At 46.4% G+C, this 20,490-nt stretch overlaps 1 protein-coding gene across 1 annotated transcript in view; it reads right to left on the bottom strand.

Moving 5' to 3' along the window:
- Positions 1 to 20,490, bottom strand: part of LOC140454683 (F-box only protein 46-like) — a 57,994-nt gene that overhangs the window by 12,407 nt on the left and 25,097 nt on the right. The window contains exons 3-4 of the mRNA XM_072549611.1: positions 4,462 to 4,676; positions 540 to 686 (exon numbers count right to left, since the gene is read on the bottom strand). Of these exons, the coding sequence (XP_072405712.1) occupies positions 540 to 686; positions 4,462 to 4,676 (362 nt within the window). The remainder of the gene's footprint in view (positions 1 to 539; positions 687 to 4,461; positions 4,677 to 20,490) is intronic.

Genomic DNA, 20,490 nt, shown 5'->3' on the forward strand with positions numbered 1-20,490 from the left:
AGGACAAAGCACACCTCTTGAAGCCACAATATTGTCACAGTTCCAAAATTTTTTACCAGCCTTCATGTGACCAACTAAACAGTGAACCCAGAGATCCTTTCCTGATGAAGGGCTTTTGCCCGAAATGTCGATTTTCCTGCTCCTCGGATGCTGCCTGACCTGTTGTGCTTTTCCAGCACCACTCTAACCTCGACCCAGAGATCCGGCTACCTACCAAGACGGGCAACAGGGTTGAGGGAGCTGATATTACTTATTTGCAAAAAAAAACTCTGTCATAAATTGTCTATGCTTCTTCATCCGCAGTGCTCCGAAAGCTTGTGATTTCAAATGAATCTGTTGGACTATAACTTGGTGTCATGTGACTTCTGATTTTGTCCAGATATCACATTACACTGCAGAGAATTGCAAAGTGAACTCCCTTTACCTTCACTTAGGCTTCAGACCAGTGTCAGGAACCCTTTCGCATTATGGGGAATGGAGGATATTCCCCCAAAACGTCAGCAACTCAAAGTGAGGAAAGAGTTCAGCAGCCAACGCACCTGCCGGACAAATTCGATGCCCTCTGATCCAGGGTATCGTTCGATCAGCATTGGCACCAGGAATACGTTCCATAGGCGTTGAAAGTCGATGAGTGAGCTGAGATGCCTCACCTGATTGGACATGATACTCTTTGGCTTGTGTTCAAACTGTTCAAAACAGAAAAAAAAAATTGAATTAGAATCCCTAGAGTTTGGAAACAGGCCCTTCAACAAGTCCACACCAACACTCTGAAGAGTAACCCACCCTATTAATCTCCTACCCTATTAATCTGCATTTACCCCTGACTAATGCATCTAACCTACATAATTCTTAACCACTATGAGCAACTTAGCACGGCTAATCCACCCTAACCTTGGACTGTGGGAGGAGACCGGAGCACCCGGAGGGAACCCACGCAGACACAGGGAGAATGTGCAAAACTCCACACAGGCAATCGCCCGAGGCTGGAATTGAACTGGAGTCCTGTGCTGTGAGGCAGCAGCGCTAACCACTGAGCCAATCTGCCAACCCATATTTAAAAATATTTGAGAACATGATCACGTTTAATTCTCGTTCGACCTAAACACGGGAGAAAGAGGCAGTAAGTAGCACCTTTAATGTCCTCAGATGTTTTGTAGCAGAGAACTGGGGGGAGCCCAATTGGTGCTAAGCCATGTCAGGACATGTTGAAACTTGAACTGGGGGAATAGCCTCAAAATACGGGAGAGAAGATTTCGGAGGGAGCTGAGGAGGAACTACTTCCCCCAGAGGGTTGGGAATCTTTGGGATTCCCCACCTAACGAAGCAGGTGAGGCTTCCTTGTTGAATGTTTTGAAGGCAAAGGTAGATTTATGAACAATAAAGGGATTAAGTGTTGTGGTGAGTGGGCGGATAAGTGGAGCTGAGTCCGTGATAAAGATCAGCCATGATCTTATTGAATGGGAGAAGCAGGATCGATGGGCCGAATGGTCTACTCCTGCTCCTGGTTCTTATGTTCTTATTTTTCACAGAACCTTAAAGTTACACAGAGGAGGAGAGATAAAGGGAAGGAAGTCCAGAGCTCAGAGACCAGGCAGCTCAAGGCATTTGTAAAGTGAAGGCAATAATGCCTGTAATTGTTCACATTACCCATAATGGGCGTCATTTGTAATTACTCAATTGGATAGGCGGGTATTTTTACTGGTGGTGGTTACAAGTTAAAGAAAAAGCAAAAAACATTTTGGTGGTGGAACGCACTCAACTATAGAGTCATAGAGATGTACAGCACGGAAACAGACCCTTCGGTCCAACCTGTCCATGTTGACCAGATATCCCAATCCAATCTAGTCTCATTTACCAGCACTTGGCCCATATCCCTTTAAACCCTTCCTATTCACATACCCACCTAAATGCCTTTTAAACGTTGTAATTGTACCAGCCTCCTCCACTTCCTCTGGCAGCTCATTCCATACACGTACCACCCTCTGTGTGAAAATGTTGCCCCTTAGCTCTCTTTTATATCTTTCCCCTCTCACCCTAAACCTATGACCTAGAGTTCTGGATTCCCCCACCACAGGAGAAAGACCTGCAAATGTTAGGAGGAAAAAAAAAGGCATATCTCCCACATTAATGGTCAGGAGGACAATCGGCCCGTCTATTCCGTGACGGTTCATGTCAGAGCAGAATGAGGGGGCTTGGGACCCCCACTGGGGATGTGAGCTCTGAATAAGAATTGTAGCAGCTGCGGTGACCCTAAGTATCCCAGGCCCTCTCTGTTCAAACCTCACTCTTGGCAATTACCCAGCCCCAGAAGTCACAATGGGAAAAGGTTTGGGAAGCACGGCTGTAGAGCAGTGCAGTCAGATTCATTTCCTTGGCTCTATCTCTCGTCAGCGTGCTTCCCCTCTGTATCCTATTAAATTTCTTTTTGAAATTACTCATCGCCCCAATAAGAATCACAGCAAGTTCCAAGCCATTATCTCTTGCTGCACAACCTATTTCCCCTCGTGTCCACCTCCCACCCGACATCTCATGCCCAAACCCTAAAGTACCTCAGCGACAGACAGCAGGAGTCTACCTTATCTAGAACGGTCATTAATTGGACACTCTGAACAAATCTGTCCTGCAAAGTTTGCTCCTAACCGCACCTCCCCCACCCCAACTTTTCCAACTCAATGCTGCAGATAAGATCCCTTCCTGCTGGAATCAACCATGGTGGCCCAGTGGTTAGCACTGCCGCCTCACAGCGCCAGGGACCTGGGTTCAATCCCACCCTCCTCTGTGTGGAGTTTGCACATTCTCCCTGCGTCTGCGTGGGTTTCCTCTGGGTGCTCCGGTTTCCTCCCACAGTCCAAAGATGTGCAGGTCAGGGTGGATTGGCTGTGCTAAACTGTCCATTGTGTGCAGGTTAGGTGGGATAACCATGTGGAATGCAGGGTTACAGGCACAGACGGTAGGATGCTGTTCAGAGGGCTGCTGTGGACTTGATGGGCTGAATGGCCTGCTTCCACACTGTGGGGATTCTGTGAATAGGCTATTTGGGACTAAGAGAAGAAATGTCTTCACCCAGAGAGTGGGGGAGCCTGTGGAACCAACTGCCCCAGAAAACGATTGACGCCAAAACATTGAATCCTTTCAAGAAAGGAGTAAAGTACAGTTCTTCAGGCTAGAGGGATCAAAGGGTATGGGAGAGAAAGTGGGAACAGGGGACTGAGTTGGACCATCGGCCATGATCCTATTGAATGGGGGAGCAGGATAGAAGGGCCGATTGGCCTAATTCTCCTTATTTCATAGAATTCCTGCAGTGTGGAAGCAAGCCATTCAGCCCATCAAGCCCACACTAACCCTCCAAGGAGCAGCCCTCACAAGGGGCATAGATAGGATAAATAGACAAAGTCTTTTCCCTGGGGTCGGGGAGTCCAGAACTAGAGGTCATAGGTTTAAGGTGAGAGGGGAAAGATATAAAAGAGACCTAAGGGGCAACATTTTCACACAGAGGGTGGTGCGTGTATGGAATGAGCTGCCAGAGGAAGTGGTGGAGGCTGGTACAATCACAACATTTAAAAGGCATCTGGATGGGTATATGAATAGGAAGGGTTTGGAGGGATATGGGCCGGGTGCTGGCAGGTGGGACTAGATTGGGTTAGGATATCTGGTTGGCATGGATGGGTTGGAACGAAGGGTCTGTTCCCATGCTGTACATCTCTATGACTATGACTCTAATCCCTGAAACCTTGCATATCCCATAGCTAATCCATCTCCTTACACATCATTGGACAATATTGGCAATTTAGCATGGCCCCTCCACCTATCCAGTAGATTCCACTGAAAGGAAGTTACAAAATGTGGCAGACTTACACCAACATTCAATAAAAGATCTGAGCGCATCTACATTAGGTTTAAAAAGTGCACTTGGATTTTAATCTCTGGTCGGTCCGAAACCTGTTGATCTTCTAGCTGAAGGAGTTGACCCCGACTGAGTGTTGCAGACTGGCACATTCCAAGGTCCAGGACTACGTGTTGAGGGACGCGCTGAGCTTGGGGAGCTGCCGCCAAGGCGCGGTGGGGAAAGACCGCCATGTAACATCTGCCTGCCTAAGTACAGGGGGCCGATGCAGTTAGGGGGCTCCGCTGACCCCCCCTGCTAAATATGTGCAGAGTAATCATACAGACCTGTATATATGAATGATTACTGTTTCGGTATGCAAAGAAATGGAATGTTTACATATGTATGGCATATCCAATTGTACAGATCATCAAAGTATTTTATGAATAAAGTACATTTTTGAAATTTAAAAAATGGATTTTAATGTAAAATTAAAAGTTCTTTCCAGACGATGGAACAGGAGGGATCTTATGGGTTAGTTGCTCGAGTTACATTGTTGCAATTCGCGATTGCTCAAGTTACATTGTTGCAGTTAAATGTTGCAATTTTTTTATCTTAAAGGGGTAGGTGCCACGTACCTTCCTCCGGGTCCAGTCTTCCGCGCTCACGAATGGTTGTTGGGCTGTGAAATACAGACCCGAGGAGATACAGATGACAGCCAAAGCAAAAGAAGCCGAGAGCAGGACAACAATCCAGGGAATCCTGCCCAGGCTGGAGCGTCCGTCGCTTCGGGAGACGCGGTGGTTCTTGTCTGACTTAGCCATCACGCCCGGAAAACGTGGGCTTAATCTATCTTAGTTTAAAAAAAGGCACACGTTTGCAAATAAAGGACACATTTCTTCTCCACCTCCCGCCCTCCCCCCCCAAACACACACTCTTCCCCTCCTCCTTAAATAAAACCAAAGGTGATTCTTAAAAATAAATGGGATTTCTAAACATCAGCCCCAACTGTTCAGTTTCATGTCAGTTTCCGTGTCGGTGATTCCAGTTTATACTGAGCGATTTTAACATCCTTGTGCCACTTTATTTCCAAACCAAGGGCGCAGAATGATGACATTAGAGTGGGTGGAGATGTAGTCTCTTCGTTAAAAGAGAGAAGGCACCACCCTGCGGGCAGACTTTGTCACACTCTGACAGCTCCCTCAGTCATTTCACTGACAGACTAAGCACACGTCTTTACCTTTGATACGCGAGGGTTTAAAAAAAAAATCCTCTCTTCCATTCCATCCCGATCAAGTCCAACATTCGTTGCCAGATCCGAACTGCTCTGAGTGAAAACCGAATGAACTGCGGATGTCGTAAATCAGACCAGGAAACAGAAATTGCTGGAAAAGCTCGGCAGGTCTGGCAGCGTCTGCAGAGAGAGAAATCAGAGTTAACGCTCTGAGGAAGGGGTCACTCGACTTTAACTCTGATTTCTCTCCACAGATGCTGCCAGGCCTGCTAAACTTTTCCAGCGATCTCGGTCTCTGTTCCTAATTGGCCGGTGCTTTCATTTTTACACGGGGATTATGGATGTCACTGGTTGGGCCAGGATTTATTGTCTGTCCCTAATTAGACAGAGACAGACAGCACAGAAACAGACCTTTCGATCCAACTCGTCCATGCGGACCAGATATCCTAAATTAATCTCTTCCCATTTGCCAGCACTTGGTCCATATCCCCCTAAACCCTTCCTGTTCATATAGTCATAGAGTCATAGATATGTCCAGCCCAGAAACAGATCCTCCAGTCCAACCTATCCATACCGACCAGATATCCCAACCCAATCTAGTCCCACCTGCCAGCACCCGGCCCATATCCCTCCAAACCCTTCCTATTCATATACCCATCCAAATGCCTTTTAAATGTTGCAATTGTACCAGCCTCCACCACATCCTCTGATAGCTCATTCTATACATGTCCCACCCTCTGAGTGAAAAAGTTGCCTCTTAGGTCTCTTTTATATCTTTCCCCTCTCACCCTAAACCTATGCCCTCTAGTTCTGGACTCCCTGACCCCAGGGAAAAGACTTTGTCTATTTATCCTACCTATGCCCCTCATGATTTTATAAACCTCTAAAAGGTCACCCTCAGCCTCCGACAATCCAAGAAAACAGCCCCAGCCTGTTCAGCCTCTCCCCGTAGCTTAAACCCTCCAACCCTGGCAACATCTTTGTAAATCTTTTCTGAACCCTTTCAAGTTTCACAACATCCTTCCGATAGGAAGGATACCAGATCTCGGAAGGTTTTAGTGTCTGGTGCTTCTGGGAAAGTTAAGCCCCTTATAACTGAAAATGCCGCAGGTCCACACACAGTCAGAAAGATTACTCATCGCTTTTCATATGGCCCAATGTCATTTACTCGGAAAACATTTAGTATTCTTTTCACATACAGGACCCAGTCCTCAACAGCAGGATCAAACGAGGCAAGCTTCCCAAATAAGGGTAGGATGCCAGGACTGCTTACCCTCAACTCTAAGATGACTTTTGTGAGTGAATGTTCTTTAGGAACGTCCTATTTTCAGCCATTGTCACTGAAATAATTGCACAGGGACCAGTACACAGTCACCAAGTCACCCTTTATTTATCTGTGCACAGTAGACTAGCTGTGACCAGATAGCTCAGACTCAGTCACCTGAACTGAGGAGATACTGAATCTCCTGTTTATCTCTGTCAGCCAGAGCTCCCTGATTGACCCTGGTTAATAACCTCAGTCAGAGATCTCATGGCCATGCGATCTACCTGGTTCCAAACACTGAAGTAGGGGGAATCCAAAACTAGACGGCATAGTGAGAGGGGAAAGATTTAAAAGGGACCTGAGGGACAACTTTTTCATGCAAAGGGTGGTGCGTGTGTGGAATGAGCCACCAGAGGAGGCTGGTACAATTACAGCATTTAAAAGGCATCTGGATGGGTATACTTATATAAATGATGTGGATATGAGCATAAGAGGTATGATTAGTAAGTCTGCAGATGACACCAAAATTGGAGGTGTAGTGGACAGTGAAGAGGGTTACCTCAGATTACAACGGGATCTTGACCAGATGGGCCAATGGGCTGAGAAGTGACAGATGAGTTTAATTCAGATAAATGTGAGGTGCTGCAATTTGGGAAAGCAAATCTTAGCAGGAATTATACACTTAATGGTAAGGTCCTAGGGAGTGTTGCTCAACAAAGAAACCTTGGAATGCAGGTTCATAGCTCCTTGAAAGTGGAGTCGCAGGTAGATAGGATAGTGAAGAAGGTGTTTGGTATGCTTTCTTTTATTGGTCAGCATATTGAGTACTGGAGTTGGGAGGTCATGTTTCGGCTGTACAGGACATTGGTTAGGCCACTGTTGGAATATTGCGTGCAATTCTGGTCTCCTTCCTATCGGAAAGATGTTGTGAAACTTGAAAGGGTTCAGAAAGGATGTTGCCAGGGTTGGAGGGTTTGAGCTATAGGGAGAGGCTGAATGGGATCGGGCTGTTTTCCCTGGAGCGTCTGAGACTGAGGGGTGACCTTATAGAGGTTTATAAAATCATGAGGGGCATGGATAGGGTAAATAGACAAAGTCTTTTCCCTGGGTTGGAATACTGTGTGCAATTCTGGTCTCCCTGCTATAGGAAGGATGTGGTGAAACTTGAGAGGGTTCAGGAAGGGTGAAGGACTACCAAAGGGGCCACTTTACCTGTTGGCCAGGAAGCAATTCCAAGAATTTGCAAGACCCACCCAGTGCCATTTGTCTTACAGACAAAATTAGAGGCGGAAATCGGGGGGTGGGGGGGGGGATCCAGAGAGTGAAGGAATCATTAAACCAGTGCAGACAATGGAACAGGCAGCACCAGTCATATTGATTGTGTAGCCTGATGGTTTAGCCAGTACATTTGGATCGGCTTAGGCTTGGAGGGCCGAACGGCCTGTTCCTGGGCTGTAAATTTTCTTTGTTCTTTGTTCAGTTCACCTTTGTGGGGATTTTAAACAAATTGTAAATGGTTTCTTGTAGCTGAACAAATACCCAATCCCTCACATAGAAGACTTGTATGGAAAGTTGGTGTGTGGGGTGGTATGGATCAGGCCAGACACCCTCAAAACATTTCAAGAAAATAGCCCAGACCAACTTTGCTTGTTGTTTTGAGCAGATGTCAAGTGGATATTTCAGCAGAGACGCAACTGGTCAAACCACTCAGTTTTAAACAAAACAGATTTTATTTACAAGATTGCCAAATGAAACACAAAAAAAGAACAGAATACAGAATAACCACCTATCTGAAAACCCAACAGATCATCCCAGCTTAATGATGCTGTTTCAAATTCCTGCAACAATCCCCATAAACACCTCTTGGCACAAAAGGTTAAGTCAAAGGTCTTACAGGAGAGATGTCAGAGAGAGAAGGTAGCATGGAACACCCTCTTCCATGTAGCTATTTCTTGGGTCAGCAGCCTCAAACCTAACTGACTGCCTTCAGTGAACAGGTAGACTGCAAAAACCCAAACCAAACCAGAGAAAAACTGAGCTGGGAGAACTGGCCACTCCCCTTTCATTGTACAAGTGTTTTTTTTTAAACTTGAAAGCCTGTTGCCTGGGACACTATCTGTTAACTATAATCAAATTTGCCCTAAACCCCTTCAAACCCAGACTTTTTGGATCCTGAGCTTTTACAATCCCTCTGAAAACAAACCAAGGACAACATAAACTAGTTAAAGGAGCAGCATCATCACAGGGAGCTTCCTTTATGAAGCTGGACATGAGCCACGCCTACCTGAAATCGTGACTGGATGAGGAGTCCCAGATGTTCCCTATAATTAATACCCATAAGGGTCTATATCAATACACAAGACTGACTGGCAATTGGGGTATCATCAGCCTGAAGTCTCTTCCAGTGGAGCATGGATAACATTTTACCAGGGCTAGCCCAGGTTGCCATTTATCTGGTTGGCGTACCAATAACAGGGAAGGAGAAAGTGAGGACTGCAGCTGCTGGAGATCAGAGTCGAGAGTGTGGTGCTGGAAAAGCACAGCAGGTCAGGCAGCATCCCAGGAGCAGGAGAATCGATTTTTCCGCCCTTCATCGGGAATGTGCATCCCTTATTCCTGATGAAAGACTAATGCCCAAAACATCCTGCTCCTCGGATGCTGCCTGACCTGCTGTGCTTTTCCAGCAACACACTCTTGACAATAACAGGTGAGACCAAGAAAGACCATTTCTCCCAGGCGAGAGTACGCCTCAGAAGGGAAAAATACATTTTCCAGGCTCCCCCAAGTGACCTACACGGGTCACAGAGCCCGACAACGAGTTACACCCCATTGGAAGAGAAAGTGAAGGTGATCAAAGGAGTCTCAGCTCCTATGTCTGTACCAGAGCCAAGGTCTTTCCTTGGATTAGTGAATTATTACGGAAAATTCTGGCCCCTATCTTGGCACTCTCACGCCTGCTGTTGAGAAAGGGTCACCCTTGGAAATGGTCGTGTTGCCAAGCAGCAACCATTAGGGAAGTGAAAAAGTAGCTATCGTCATCTAAAGATGCTGGCCCAGTCCGGTCAGAAATCAGAGGTGGTGCCGATGAGTGATGCCCCCCCTCCATACAGTATCGGGGTAGTGTTGCCTCACCGCTGGCCCATCACAGAGGAACGCCTGACAGCATATGCCACCTGGACTTTGGCTGATGCTGAACACAAATATGCCCAGATAAGAGAAGGAAAGTTTGGTGGCCATCTTTGGTGCGAGGAAGTTCCACCAGTAACTTTACAGATAGGAATTTGTCACAGTAACAGATCACAAACCCCTGCTAGGGCTACTGAAGGGAGACAAGGTTGCCCATAGCTTCCAGCAGAATGCAGCGTTGAGCCCTTATTCTCAGCAAGGACAAATTAGAACACCTTCCGGGAAGTGAAGATGTGTGGTGCTGGAAAAGCACAGCAGGTCAGGCAGTATCCGAGGAGCAGGAGAGTTGACGTTTCAAGCAAAAGCTCTTCATCAGGAATGATGAAGAGGTCATGCTCTTCCTGATGAAGAGCCTATCCACGAAACGTCGATTCTCCTGCTCCTTGGATGCTGCCTGACCTGCTGTGCTTTTCCAGCCCCATAGTCTTTGACTGTGATATAGAACATAGAACATTACGGTGCAGTACAGGCCCTTTGGCCTTCGATGTTGTGCTGCCCTGTCATACTAATCTGAAGCCCATCCCACCTACGCTATTCCATGTACGTCCATATGTCTATCCAATGACAACTTAAATGCACTTAAACTTGGCGAATCTACTACCATTGCAGGCAAAGCATTCCATACCCTTACTACTCTGATCTCCAGCATCTGCAGTGCTCACTTTCTCCACTGTCCAAGAAGCCACATGGCTAATGCAGATGCTTTGAGCCACCTCCCACTGGCAGATACACCACTGGTGGTACCTCCCCTTGGAAGAGTCTGTTCCTTCCTGGACACACTTCCAGTCATCGCTGACCATATCTGACTGTGGACACAATAAGACCCTGTCCTGGTGTAACAGCTGGTGGTAATGGAGGGAAACAGAAGGGCCATCGCAACCAGGACTGGAACGTTTCTGGACCAGCGAGACCAGAATAATCGCAGAGGACGGCATATTACCGTGGGATGCCAGAGCGATTGTCCCCAGCAAAGGTCCCCTGGGTCCTACAATCCAAACATCTACAGGATGGACCTGCCCCCATTAAAGTAAAAGGGAAAGCTGCCATAGTTTTACCAGACCACAGAGAGATACAACTGGTGGCTGTTTAACCTGACAGTCCCCACGTGAGGGGAGAGGTTGAGAAGGAGGATCCTCTGTGATAACCTCAGCCGGTGATGGGAATTGAACCCATGCTGTTGGCGTCACATACAAAGCTAACCAACTCCCCTACAGTGCTGTGGCAAGGCAGCTGTGTGTAAATGAGAGGGAACATTGGGCCCTGGATTCATTTCTTTCAAAAAAAAATCACCCCCAACAGTTCAGCACTCCCTCAGTACTGCACTGGCAATCTTAGTCTGGAATATAAATCAGTTCTTGCCCACTACATTCAATCATTATCATTGGCCCAGCATTGATTGAATGAATATTTATTTATTTATTTCTGGGATGTGGGTGTCTCTGGTTGTGTCCAGCATTAATTGGCCCGTCCCTAATTGCCCCTTGAGAAGGTGGGGGTGAGCTGACTTCTTGAGCCGCTGCAGTCCGTGTGCTGTGGGTTGACCCACAGTGCCCTTGGGGAGGGAATTCCAGGATTCTGACCCAGGGACACTGAAGGAACACTGAAGGGAGTGGAGGGGAACTTGCAGGGGGTGGTGTTCCAATGTATCTACTGACCCTTCTCGATGGGAGTGGCCGTGGGTTTGGAAGGTGCTGCCTGAGGATCTTCGGTGAGTTGCTGTAATGCGTCTTGTGGATGGTACACACTGCTGCTACTGAGCATCGGGAGTGGAGGGAGTGGATGCTTGTGAATGTGGTGCCAATCAAGCAGGGATTGCTTTGTCATTAATGTGTCAGTGAATCCCGTCAGTATGTGCTCCTGCTCAGATGATATTGCATGTTGGCCCGAAGATCCTGAACCTCCCTCAGGAGCCCATGGTCCACACCTGAGTCACGCCCCACCTCGAACACGAGGGAGTGTGTCTTTTTGCCTCACAAAGGGGTGGTTGCTGTACAGCTTGCTGCTGTACACCATCCCACCTTGACTCTTACATCCGCCACCCAGACCCTGGCACATTATCTCCCACCGAGGGGTCCCCAGTGGAGGGCTCTCTATGCCGCAGCTCTCCCTCTTTCCCTCAGGGACCTGGGGTGGTTGTAACCGGAAGCTCTGTATAACCGCAGATGGCCATGGTTCATCGAAGCCCAGTCCAATGGCACTGTGGAGTCCACGGACCGTGTGTATTGAGTCATCCAGCACAGGAACAGACCCTTCAGTCCAACTCATCCATGCTGACCAGATATCCCAACCCAATCTAGTCCCATTTGCCAGCACTTGGCCAATATCCCTCCAAACCCTTCCTATTCATATACCCATCCAGATGCCTTTTAAATGTTGTAATTGTACCAGCCTCCACCACTTCCTCAGGCAGCTCATTCCATACATGTGTGAAAAAATTGTCTCTCAGGTCCCTTTTGAATCTTTCCCCCTCACCCTACACCTATGCCCTTGAGTTCTGGACTCCAAAACTCCAGGGAAAAGACCTTGTTTATTGACCCTATCCATGCTCCTCATGGTTTTATAAACCTCTATAAGGTCACCTCTCAGCCTTTGATGCTCCAGGGAAAACAGCCCCAGCCTCTCCCTGTAGCTCAAATCCTCCAACCCTAGCAACATCCTTTTCTGAACCTTTTCTAGTTTCACAACATCCTTCCTACACCAGAGAGACCAGAGTTGCATGGCATATTCCAAAAGTGGCCTAACCAATGTCCTGCATGGCTGCAACATGACTTCCTGACCCTTTGTCAGTTGTGAGTGTGTTCCTTTTTTAGTTAATTGCCAAATCTTTGGTTGTGTTTTTGGTTGCACATCAGCCCCTTACTCCTGATCTTTGCACACTTGGTGTGGAGGGGTGTGGGCAGATCAGGGGACCTTCCTTGTGAATCTACAAGGGCAGTGGGTTGTGGAGGGGGTAATCTCTGCTGATGATCTGCCCCCTTCCTGGTTACATTTGTGCCAAGATGTCCTTGAAGAGGGAGCATGCAGTGTCCATCCATGCTCTCAATGTTTTTAGAAAGAGGTGAACACTGTCTTATTTCACACCCCAACTCCTGTCGAATTTAAACCCTTCCCCCTCTCCCTCACAGAGTTAGAACCCCTACAGTGTGGAAACAGCCCCATCACATCCACACCGACCCTCCGAAGAGGAGCAGCCCACCCAGATCCATAATCTACATTTACCCCTGACTTAATAACCTACACTATAGGCAATTTCCCCATGGCTAATCCACCCTGACCTGCACAACTTTAGATTGTGGGGGGGGGGGGAAACCAGAGCACCCAGAGGAAACCCTCACAGACACGGGGAGAACGTACAAACTCCACACAGTCACCCAAGGCTGGAATTGAACCAGGATCCTGGCACTGTGAGGCAGCGGTGCTAACCACTGAGCCACCTTGGTTCAGTTTATAGCCCGTATTGAACTTAATTTCCCTTGCATTTAAATGCCGAGTTGGTGAGTATAGGGCATAGAATCATACAGCAAGGAAACTGGCCCTTTATTTCAACTCAAGCATGCCAACCAAGTTTCCCAAATTAATCTCGTCCCATTTGTCTGCGTTTGGCCCATACCCCTCTAAACCCGTCCGATTCATGTATCTGTCCAAATGTCTCCAATATGTTGTAACCTGTAGTTGCATCTACCACTTCCTCATGGCAGTTCAAACCATCCTCTGTGTGGAAAAAGTTGCCCCTCAGGTCTCTTTTAAATTTTCATCCCATCACCTTCAAACTATGCCCTCCAGTTTTGAATTCCCCTACCCTAGAGAAAAGACCTTATCTAAAACCCCTCATAACTTTATCAACCTCCATAAATTATGGGCGGTGGTTAATAATTTAAAAACCAAAAACAACGAAGTTACAGTGACTTGGAGGGGGTAAGTCGTTCAATTGTGTGTGGCAACACTTCCAGATATGTTAAAAAGCAAGTTCTCACTGGGGAATTTTGGAGTGCAATAGGAGTGTCCCTACCTCTGGACCCGAAGACCTGGATTCAAGGCCCCCCCTGCTCCAGAGAGGGTGTGAAAACATCTCTGAACAGGCTAATTAGGAATTATCTACAAGTTTTCGGTTGCTGGATGTGAGGTCAGTTTATAGGGGAACCCAGAGTGGACATTAGGGCCTGTGGGTGCTTAAAGAAAGGCAGGGTAAACATAGGGAACAGACAAGAGCTAGTTCCCTTATTGTCAAAGTGGGAGAGAGTTAGTTCTTTCATGTAGAAGAGACATGACACAGTAATTACAGCATTTATAATGAGGGAGGCATTTGAAACCGGTAACCTTTACACTAGACAACCTTCTTAAGGCTAAACAGATCAAAGGGAATGGGGGAGAAAGTGGGAACAGGGGATTGCGTTGGATGATCAGCCATGATCCTATTGAACGGTGGATCAGGCTTGAAGGGCTGAATGGCCTACTCCTGCTCCCATTTTCTATGTTTGGGTCAGGAGAACCGAATACTGCAAGTTCAGAGGCAGAGAGGTCAAAGAAATCTTTTCAATCAAGCTGTTCAGGTTAAATTATGACACCTCTGGACCGTGGTGGGGGGTGTGGGACTTAAACTCAGGACTTTCTCAACTTGAGGCGATGGCCTAGTGGTATTATCGCTTGGACTGTCAATCCAGATAACCCAGGTCATGTTCTGGGGACCTGGGTGCAAATCCCACCTCGGCAGACAATGGAATTTCAATTTTTAAAAAAATCTGGAATTAAGAATTAATTGTCGATTGTTGGAAAAACCCATCTTGCTCAAAAATGTCCTTTAGGGAAGGAAACTGCCATCCTTACCTGGTCTGGCCTACACATGACTCCAGACCCACAGTGATGCGGTTGACTCTTAACTGCCCCCTGGTCAATTAAGGATGGGTAATAAACATTGGCCCAGCCAATGACGCCCTCACCCCGGAAATTAATAAAAAAACTTAATGAGTTGTAAGCATCGCTGGCCTTGTTACTCATCCTGCCCTGAAGAAGGGTTACACCTGAAACATTGACTTCTCCAACTCCTGATGCTGCCTGGCTCGCTATGTTCTTCCAGCCTCCTTGTCTCTAACCATGTATAGGTAATGATGAGCCACCATCTTGCACCACTGCTATCCATCTGATGGAGGTATACATAGTGACGTTCCAGGATTTTGACTTCAGGAACAAGCAATATATTTCCAAGTCAGATTGGATGCCATTGTATATTCAGCACCATTAAAAATGTGACCCTAATCTTCAAATCCCCAACTCTAAGGAAAAAGACATCTGCTATTCACTGTATCTAAACCCCTTGTGATTTTATAAACCTCTATAAGGTTACTCCTCAACCTCCTATGCTCCAGTAAAAACTGTCCCGGCCTATTCAGCCTCTCCTTATACCCTCCATTTCCAGCAACATCCTAGTACATCTCTTCTGAACCCTCTCCAGCTTAATAATATCCCTCCTATAACAGGGTGACCAGAACTGGATGCAGTACTCCAGAAGAGGCCTTACCAATGTCCCATAAGACACAGGGGCAGAAATTAGGCCATTTGGCCTATCGAATCTGGCTGATAGGTTTTTCAACCCCATTCACCCGCTTTCTCCCCGTAACCTTTGATTGTGAGAAGAACTTATCTATCTTCGGGTGCTCTGATTTCTTCTCACAATCCAAAGGTGTGTAGGTTAGGGTGGATTGGCCATGCTAAATTGCCCCATAGTGTTCAGGGATGTGTAGTTTAGGTGAATTGGCCATGCTAAATTGCCCCACAGTGTTCAGGGATGTGTAGGTTAGGTGAATTACCAGAGGAAATGTCGAGTAATAGGATAGGGGAATGGGTCTGGGTGGGTTACTCTTCGGAGGGTCGGTGTGGACTTGTTGAGACGAAGTGTCTGTTTCCACACTGTAGGGATTCTCTGATTAAATGCACTCAATGACCTGGTGTCCACAGCCCTCTGTGGCAATAATTGCACAGATTCCCCACTCTCTAGCGAAAGAAGTTTCTCTTTATCTCCGTTCTAAAGGGTCTTCCCTTGACTTGAAGGTTGTGGCCTTGGGCCCCGAGTCTCTCCTGTACAACCTCAGCATGACGTCACAGCTCAAAGGTCTGAGCAATGAAGGCAAGCAATAGACAATAGACAATAAGTGCAGGAGTAGGCCATTCTGCCCTTCGAGCCTGCACCACCATTCAATATGATCATGGCTGGTCATCCTTAATCAGTATCCTGTTCCTGCCTTATCTCCATAACCCTTGATTCCACTATCCTTGAGAGCTCTATCCAACTCTTTCTTAGATGAATCCAGAGACTGGACCTCCACTGCCCTCTGGGACAGAGCATTCCTCACAGCCACCACTCTCTGGGTGAAGTAGTTTCTCCTCATCTCTGTCCTAAATGGTCTACTCCGTATTTTTAAGTTGTGTCCTCTAGTTTGGCACTCACCCATCAGCGGAAACATGTTTCCTGCCTCCAGAGTGTCCAATCCTTTAATAATCTTATATGTCTCAATCAGATCCCCTCTCAGTCTTCTAAACTCAAGGGTATACAAGCCCAGTTGCTCCAGTCTTTCAGTGTAAGGTAATCCTGCCATCCCAGGAATTGACCTCGTGAGCCTACGCTGCACTCCCTCAATAGCCAGAATGTCTTTCCTCAAATTTGAAGACCAGAACTGCACACAGTACTCCAGGTGTGGTCTCACCAGGGCCCTGTACAGCTGCAGAAGAATCTCTTTGCTTCTATACTCAATCGCTCTTGATATGAAGGCCAGCATGCTATTAGCCTTCTTCACTACCTGCTGTACCTGCATGCTTACCTTCATTGACTGGTGTACAAGAACACCCAGATCTCTTTGTACTGCCCCTTTACCTAAATTGATTCCATTTACGTGGTAATCTGCCTTCCTGTTCTTGCCACCAAAGTGGATAACCATACATTTATCCACATTAAACTGCATCTGCCATGCATCTGACCACTCACATAACTTGTCCAGTTCACCCTGTAATCTCCTAACATCCTCATCACATTTCACCCTGCCACCCAGCTTAGTATCATCAGCAAATTTGCAAATGTTATTGCCAATACCATCTTCTATATCATTAACATATATTGTAAAAAGCTGCAGTCCCAGTACTGATCCCTGCGGTACCCCACTGGTCACTGCCTGCCATTCCGAAATGGAGCCGTTTATCACTACTCTTTGTTTCCCATCAGCCAACCAACTTTCAATCCAAGTTAGTACTTTGCCCCCAATACCATGCACCCTAATTTTGCTCACTACCTCCTATGTGGGACTTTTATTAAAAGCTTTCTGAAAGTCCAGGTACACTACATCTACTGGATCTCCCTCGTCCATCTTCAGAGTTACATCCTCAAAAAATTCAAGAAGATTAGTCGAGCATGATTTCCCCTTCATAAATCCATGCTGACTCTGACCTATCCTGTTACTACTATCCAGATGTAACCGGCTAAGTAATTGGGCAGCTGAAGTTGCTGTAAGTCAAGCAAGTAAGAGCAGAGTGCAGCTGAAGATGTACCATGCACAGTGGGCTAGATGTCCCAACTTGGAGTTGAGGGGACTTGGGGAGACACTGAGAGTGCCCAGGAAACCCCGTCGATATCAAGGCTGTTGGTCTGAGCCACCAGTTGAATCCAGACTCATGCAAAGGAACATACAAGTCAGGACTGGCAAGTCGGCCATTCGGCCCCTCGAGCCTGCTATGCTATTCAATAAAATGACGCCTGAGCTGTGTGTCTCGCACTTCATGATACCAGCTGCCCAGATCACTTCCGATTCCCTTTGCCCAAGAAGAATCTATCTTCATAAAAATCGGAAGAATTGTGAATCAGAAATAAAAACTGAAGTTGCTGGAAAAGCTCAGCAGGTCTGGCAGCACCTACAGAGAGAAATCAGAGTTAACGTTTCGGTCAAGTGACCCTGCCTCAGAACTGTCAGACCTGCTGTGATTTTCCAGCAATATTTGTTCTGGTTTCTGAAAAATCTCTTTCTCTGCCTGATACGTATTCAATTATCTACAGAGACAGAAAGTTTCCAAAGTCTCACCTTCCACAAAAAAATACATTCTCATCTCCATCTTAAAAAAGCAACACTTTTTTTTAAAGACGCTGGGCTAACCGACAGGAAGACATTCCTTCCACGTCCACCTGAACAAGTTCGGGTGTGAACCTAGGAGGTATGGCTAGTAAGTTTGCAGATAACACCAAATTTGGAGGCAAAGTGGACAGCGAAGAAGGTTACCTCAGAGTATAACAGGACCGTGGTCAGATAGGCTGAAGAGTGGCAGATGGAGTTTGATTTAGATGAATGTGAGGTGCTGCATTTTGGAAAGGCAAATCTGGGCAGGACATAAACACTCAATGGGAAAGTTCTGGGGAGTGTTGATGAACAAAGAGACCTTGGAGTGCAGGTTCGTAGCTCCTTGAAAGCAGAGTCGCAGGTAGATAGGATAGTGAAGAACGTGTTTGGTATGCTTGGCTTTATTGGACAGAGCATTGAGTATAGGAGTTGGGAGGTCATGTGGCTGTACAGGACATTCATTAGACCACTTTTGGAATACTGTATTCAATTCTGGTCTCTCTGCTTTAGAAAAGATGTGAAACTTGAAAGGGTTCAGAAAAGATTCACAAGGATATTGCCAGGGTTGGAGGGTTTGAGCTATAGGAGAGGCTGAATAGGCTGGGGACGTTTTCACTGGAGTGTCAGAGGCTGAGGGGTGAACTTATAGAAATTTATAAAATCATGACAGGCATGGATAGGGTAAACAGACAAGGTCTTTTCCCCAGGATAGGGGAGTCCAAAACTAGACAGCATAGGTTTAAGATGAGAGGGGAAAGATTTAAAAGGGACGTAAGAGGCAACTTTTTCACACAGAGGGTGATACATGTGTGGAATGGGCTGCCAGAGGAAGTGGTGGAAGCTGGTACAATTACAACATTTAAAAGGATGGGTACATGAATAGGAAAAGTTTAAAGGGATATGGGCCAAATGCTGGCAAACGGGACTAGATTAATTTAGGTTATGACTCTATATCTGGTAGGCATGGGCGAGTTGGACCGAAGGGTCTGTTTCTGCACTGGATGACTCTATGTGGTCTCACCAACACCCAGTGTAACTGAAACAGAAGAGCTTCAACAATGATATTCAATTCCTCTTGTTAAAAAAGATAACATTCCATCAACTGTAACTACTTGTTATTCCTGCATACCAGCATTTTGTAACTATTGCACAAGAACAGCTAGATCCTTCAGAACTCTGCAATCAGTTTTATTTGAGTTAAAACTTTTTAAAAATTCTTCCAGTTAAAGTGAACTTCACATTTCACTCCATATGCTAGACTTTTGCCCACTCAGTCTATCTACCCACCTGTAACATTCCATCTTTACATCATTCCCTACCTTTCTGAAATGTTTGTAAAGAATATTTGTGTGTCGCACACTGTGCAACATGGAATTATGTTATCTTAAATATTACCTTGACAAGATAATCTTCCAGAATTGAAAGCCCTAATAGAACTCTTCTTATAAGTAACAATTACTTGATGAGTATTTGATTTGGATTGAGAGACTGATTAATTAATCCGTTTAAAAGGGTCCTGTAACAATTGAAACAGGGTCTGAAACACTCTGTGTAAAAAGATTTGCCCCTTATGTCTTTTTATGTCATAGTATCTAAGTTCCCTGACTGAACCAGGTTAACAATCCCAATCAGGGAGCCCTGGCTGACAGATATAAACAGGAGTGTACTGCTGTTAGGCATCAGCGTGGGAATAAAAAACCAATAAACAGAAGTGTCAGACATCCTGTCACTCTGAGGGCTGCCTCTAAGGGAGCTGGAACAGTGTGTAAAGGAGGGGGACTGACCTCTGATTAAAAAATAATAAACAGGAGTGTCAGGGGTTCTATTCACCTCTGTGGCTAGGTCAGCATTTATTGCACATCCCTAATTGCCCCAGAGGGGAGTTAAGTATCAATCACATTGCTGTGGGTCTGGAGTCACATGTAGGTCAGACTAGGCAAGGATGGCCGTTTCCTTCCCTAAATGATATGAGGGAACCAGATGGGTTTACCTTGGGCACAGTTTTAATTCCAGATTCTTTTAAAAATTGAATTCAATTCCTTTCCATCTGCTGTTGCAGGATCCAAACTTATAACATTTCCTGGGGTCTCTGGATTCATCGTGTAATAATAATACAAGGCCATTGCCTCCCGTGTGCAGACTGACGTGAGAGAGTCTGTTCCCACTCATGAAAATTTTGAGAGCGACCACAGATTGAAAGTAATTTATAACACAGAATCCCTAGAGTGTGGGGGCGGACTATTTGGCCCATCCAGTCACACTGACCCTCTGAAGAGCATCCAAACCAGCCCCAGCCCCAGCCCCCAACTCACTCCCTGGAACCCTACATTCCCCACTGCTGACCCACCTAGCATGCACATCCCTGGACACTGTGGGCAATTTAGCATGGTCAGTCCACCATGACTTGCACATCTTCGGACTGTGGGAGGAAACCGGAGCACCCAGAAGAAACCCACACAGACATGGGGAAAATGTACAAACTCCACACAGACAGTTGCCCGAGGCTGGAATCGAACCCAAGTCCCTGGGGCTGACAGGTAGCAGTGCTAACCACTGATCATGATACAAGTGAACCATTTTTTTCCAACCATTTGCTTTGATGCCCTCCCTAGCCATTCTGTCATCTTTGGCAGCATTGCGTTGACCTTGTTGGGTTTTGCGGGTCATTTGATGAATTTACAGATGACTTGCTGCCGGTAGACGATCGATAAAACACACCGCAGTGACTTGTTGGTGGGGAAACACCATTCAGTTGCTTGTCAGAGGATTTCTGGAATGCAAAACCTTCTCCGCGGGCCAGGTGGTTAGGGCTTTGGGGCTGCACTGCTTGAGAGTATGGGGGAAGCAGGTTTAATCGAGGTCTTCATAGGAGAATTAAACAACAATTTGA

This window comes from Chiloscyllium punctatum, chromosome 29 (assembly GCF_047496795.1).
Source record: "Chiloscyllium punctatum isolate Juve2018m chromosome 29, sChiPun1.3, whole genome shotgun sequence".
In the NCBI taxonomy this organism is placed as follows: Eukaryota; Metazoa; Chordata; class Chondrichthyes; order Orectolobiformes; family Hemiscylliidae; genus Chiloscyllium; species Chiloscyllium punctatum.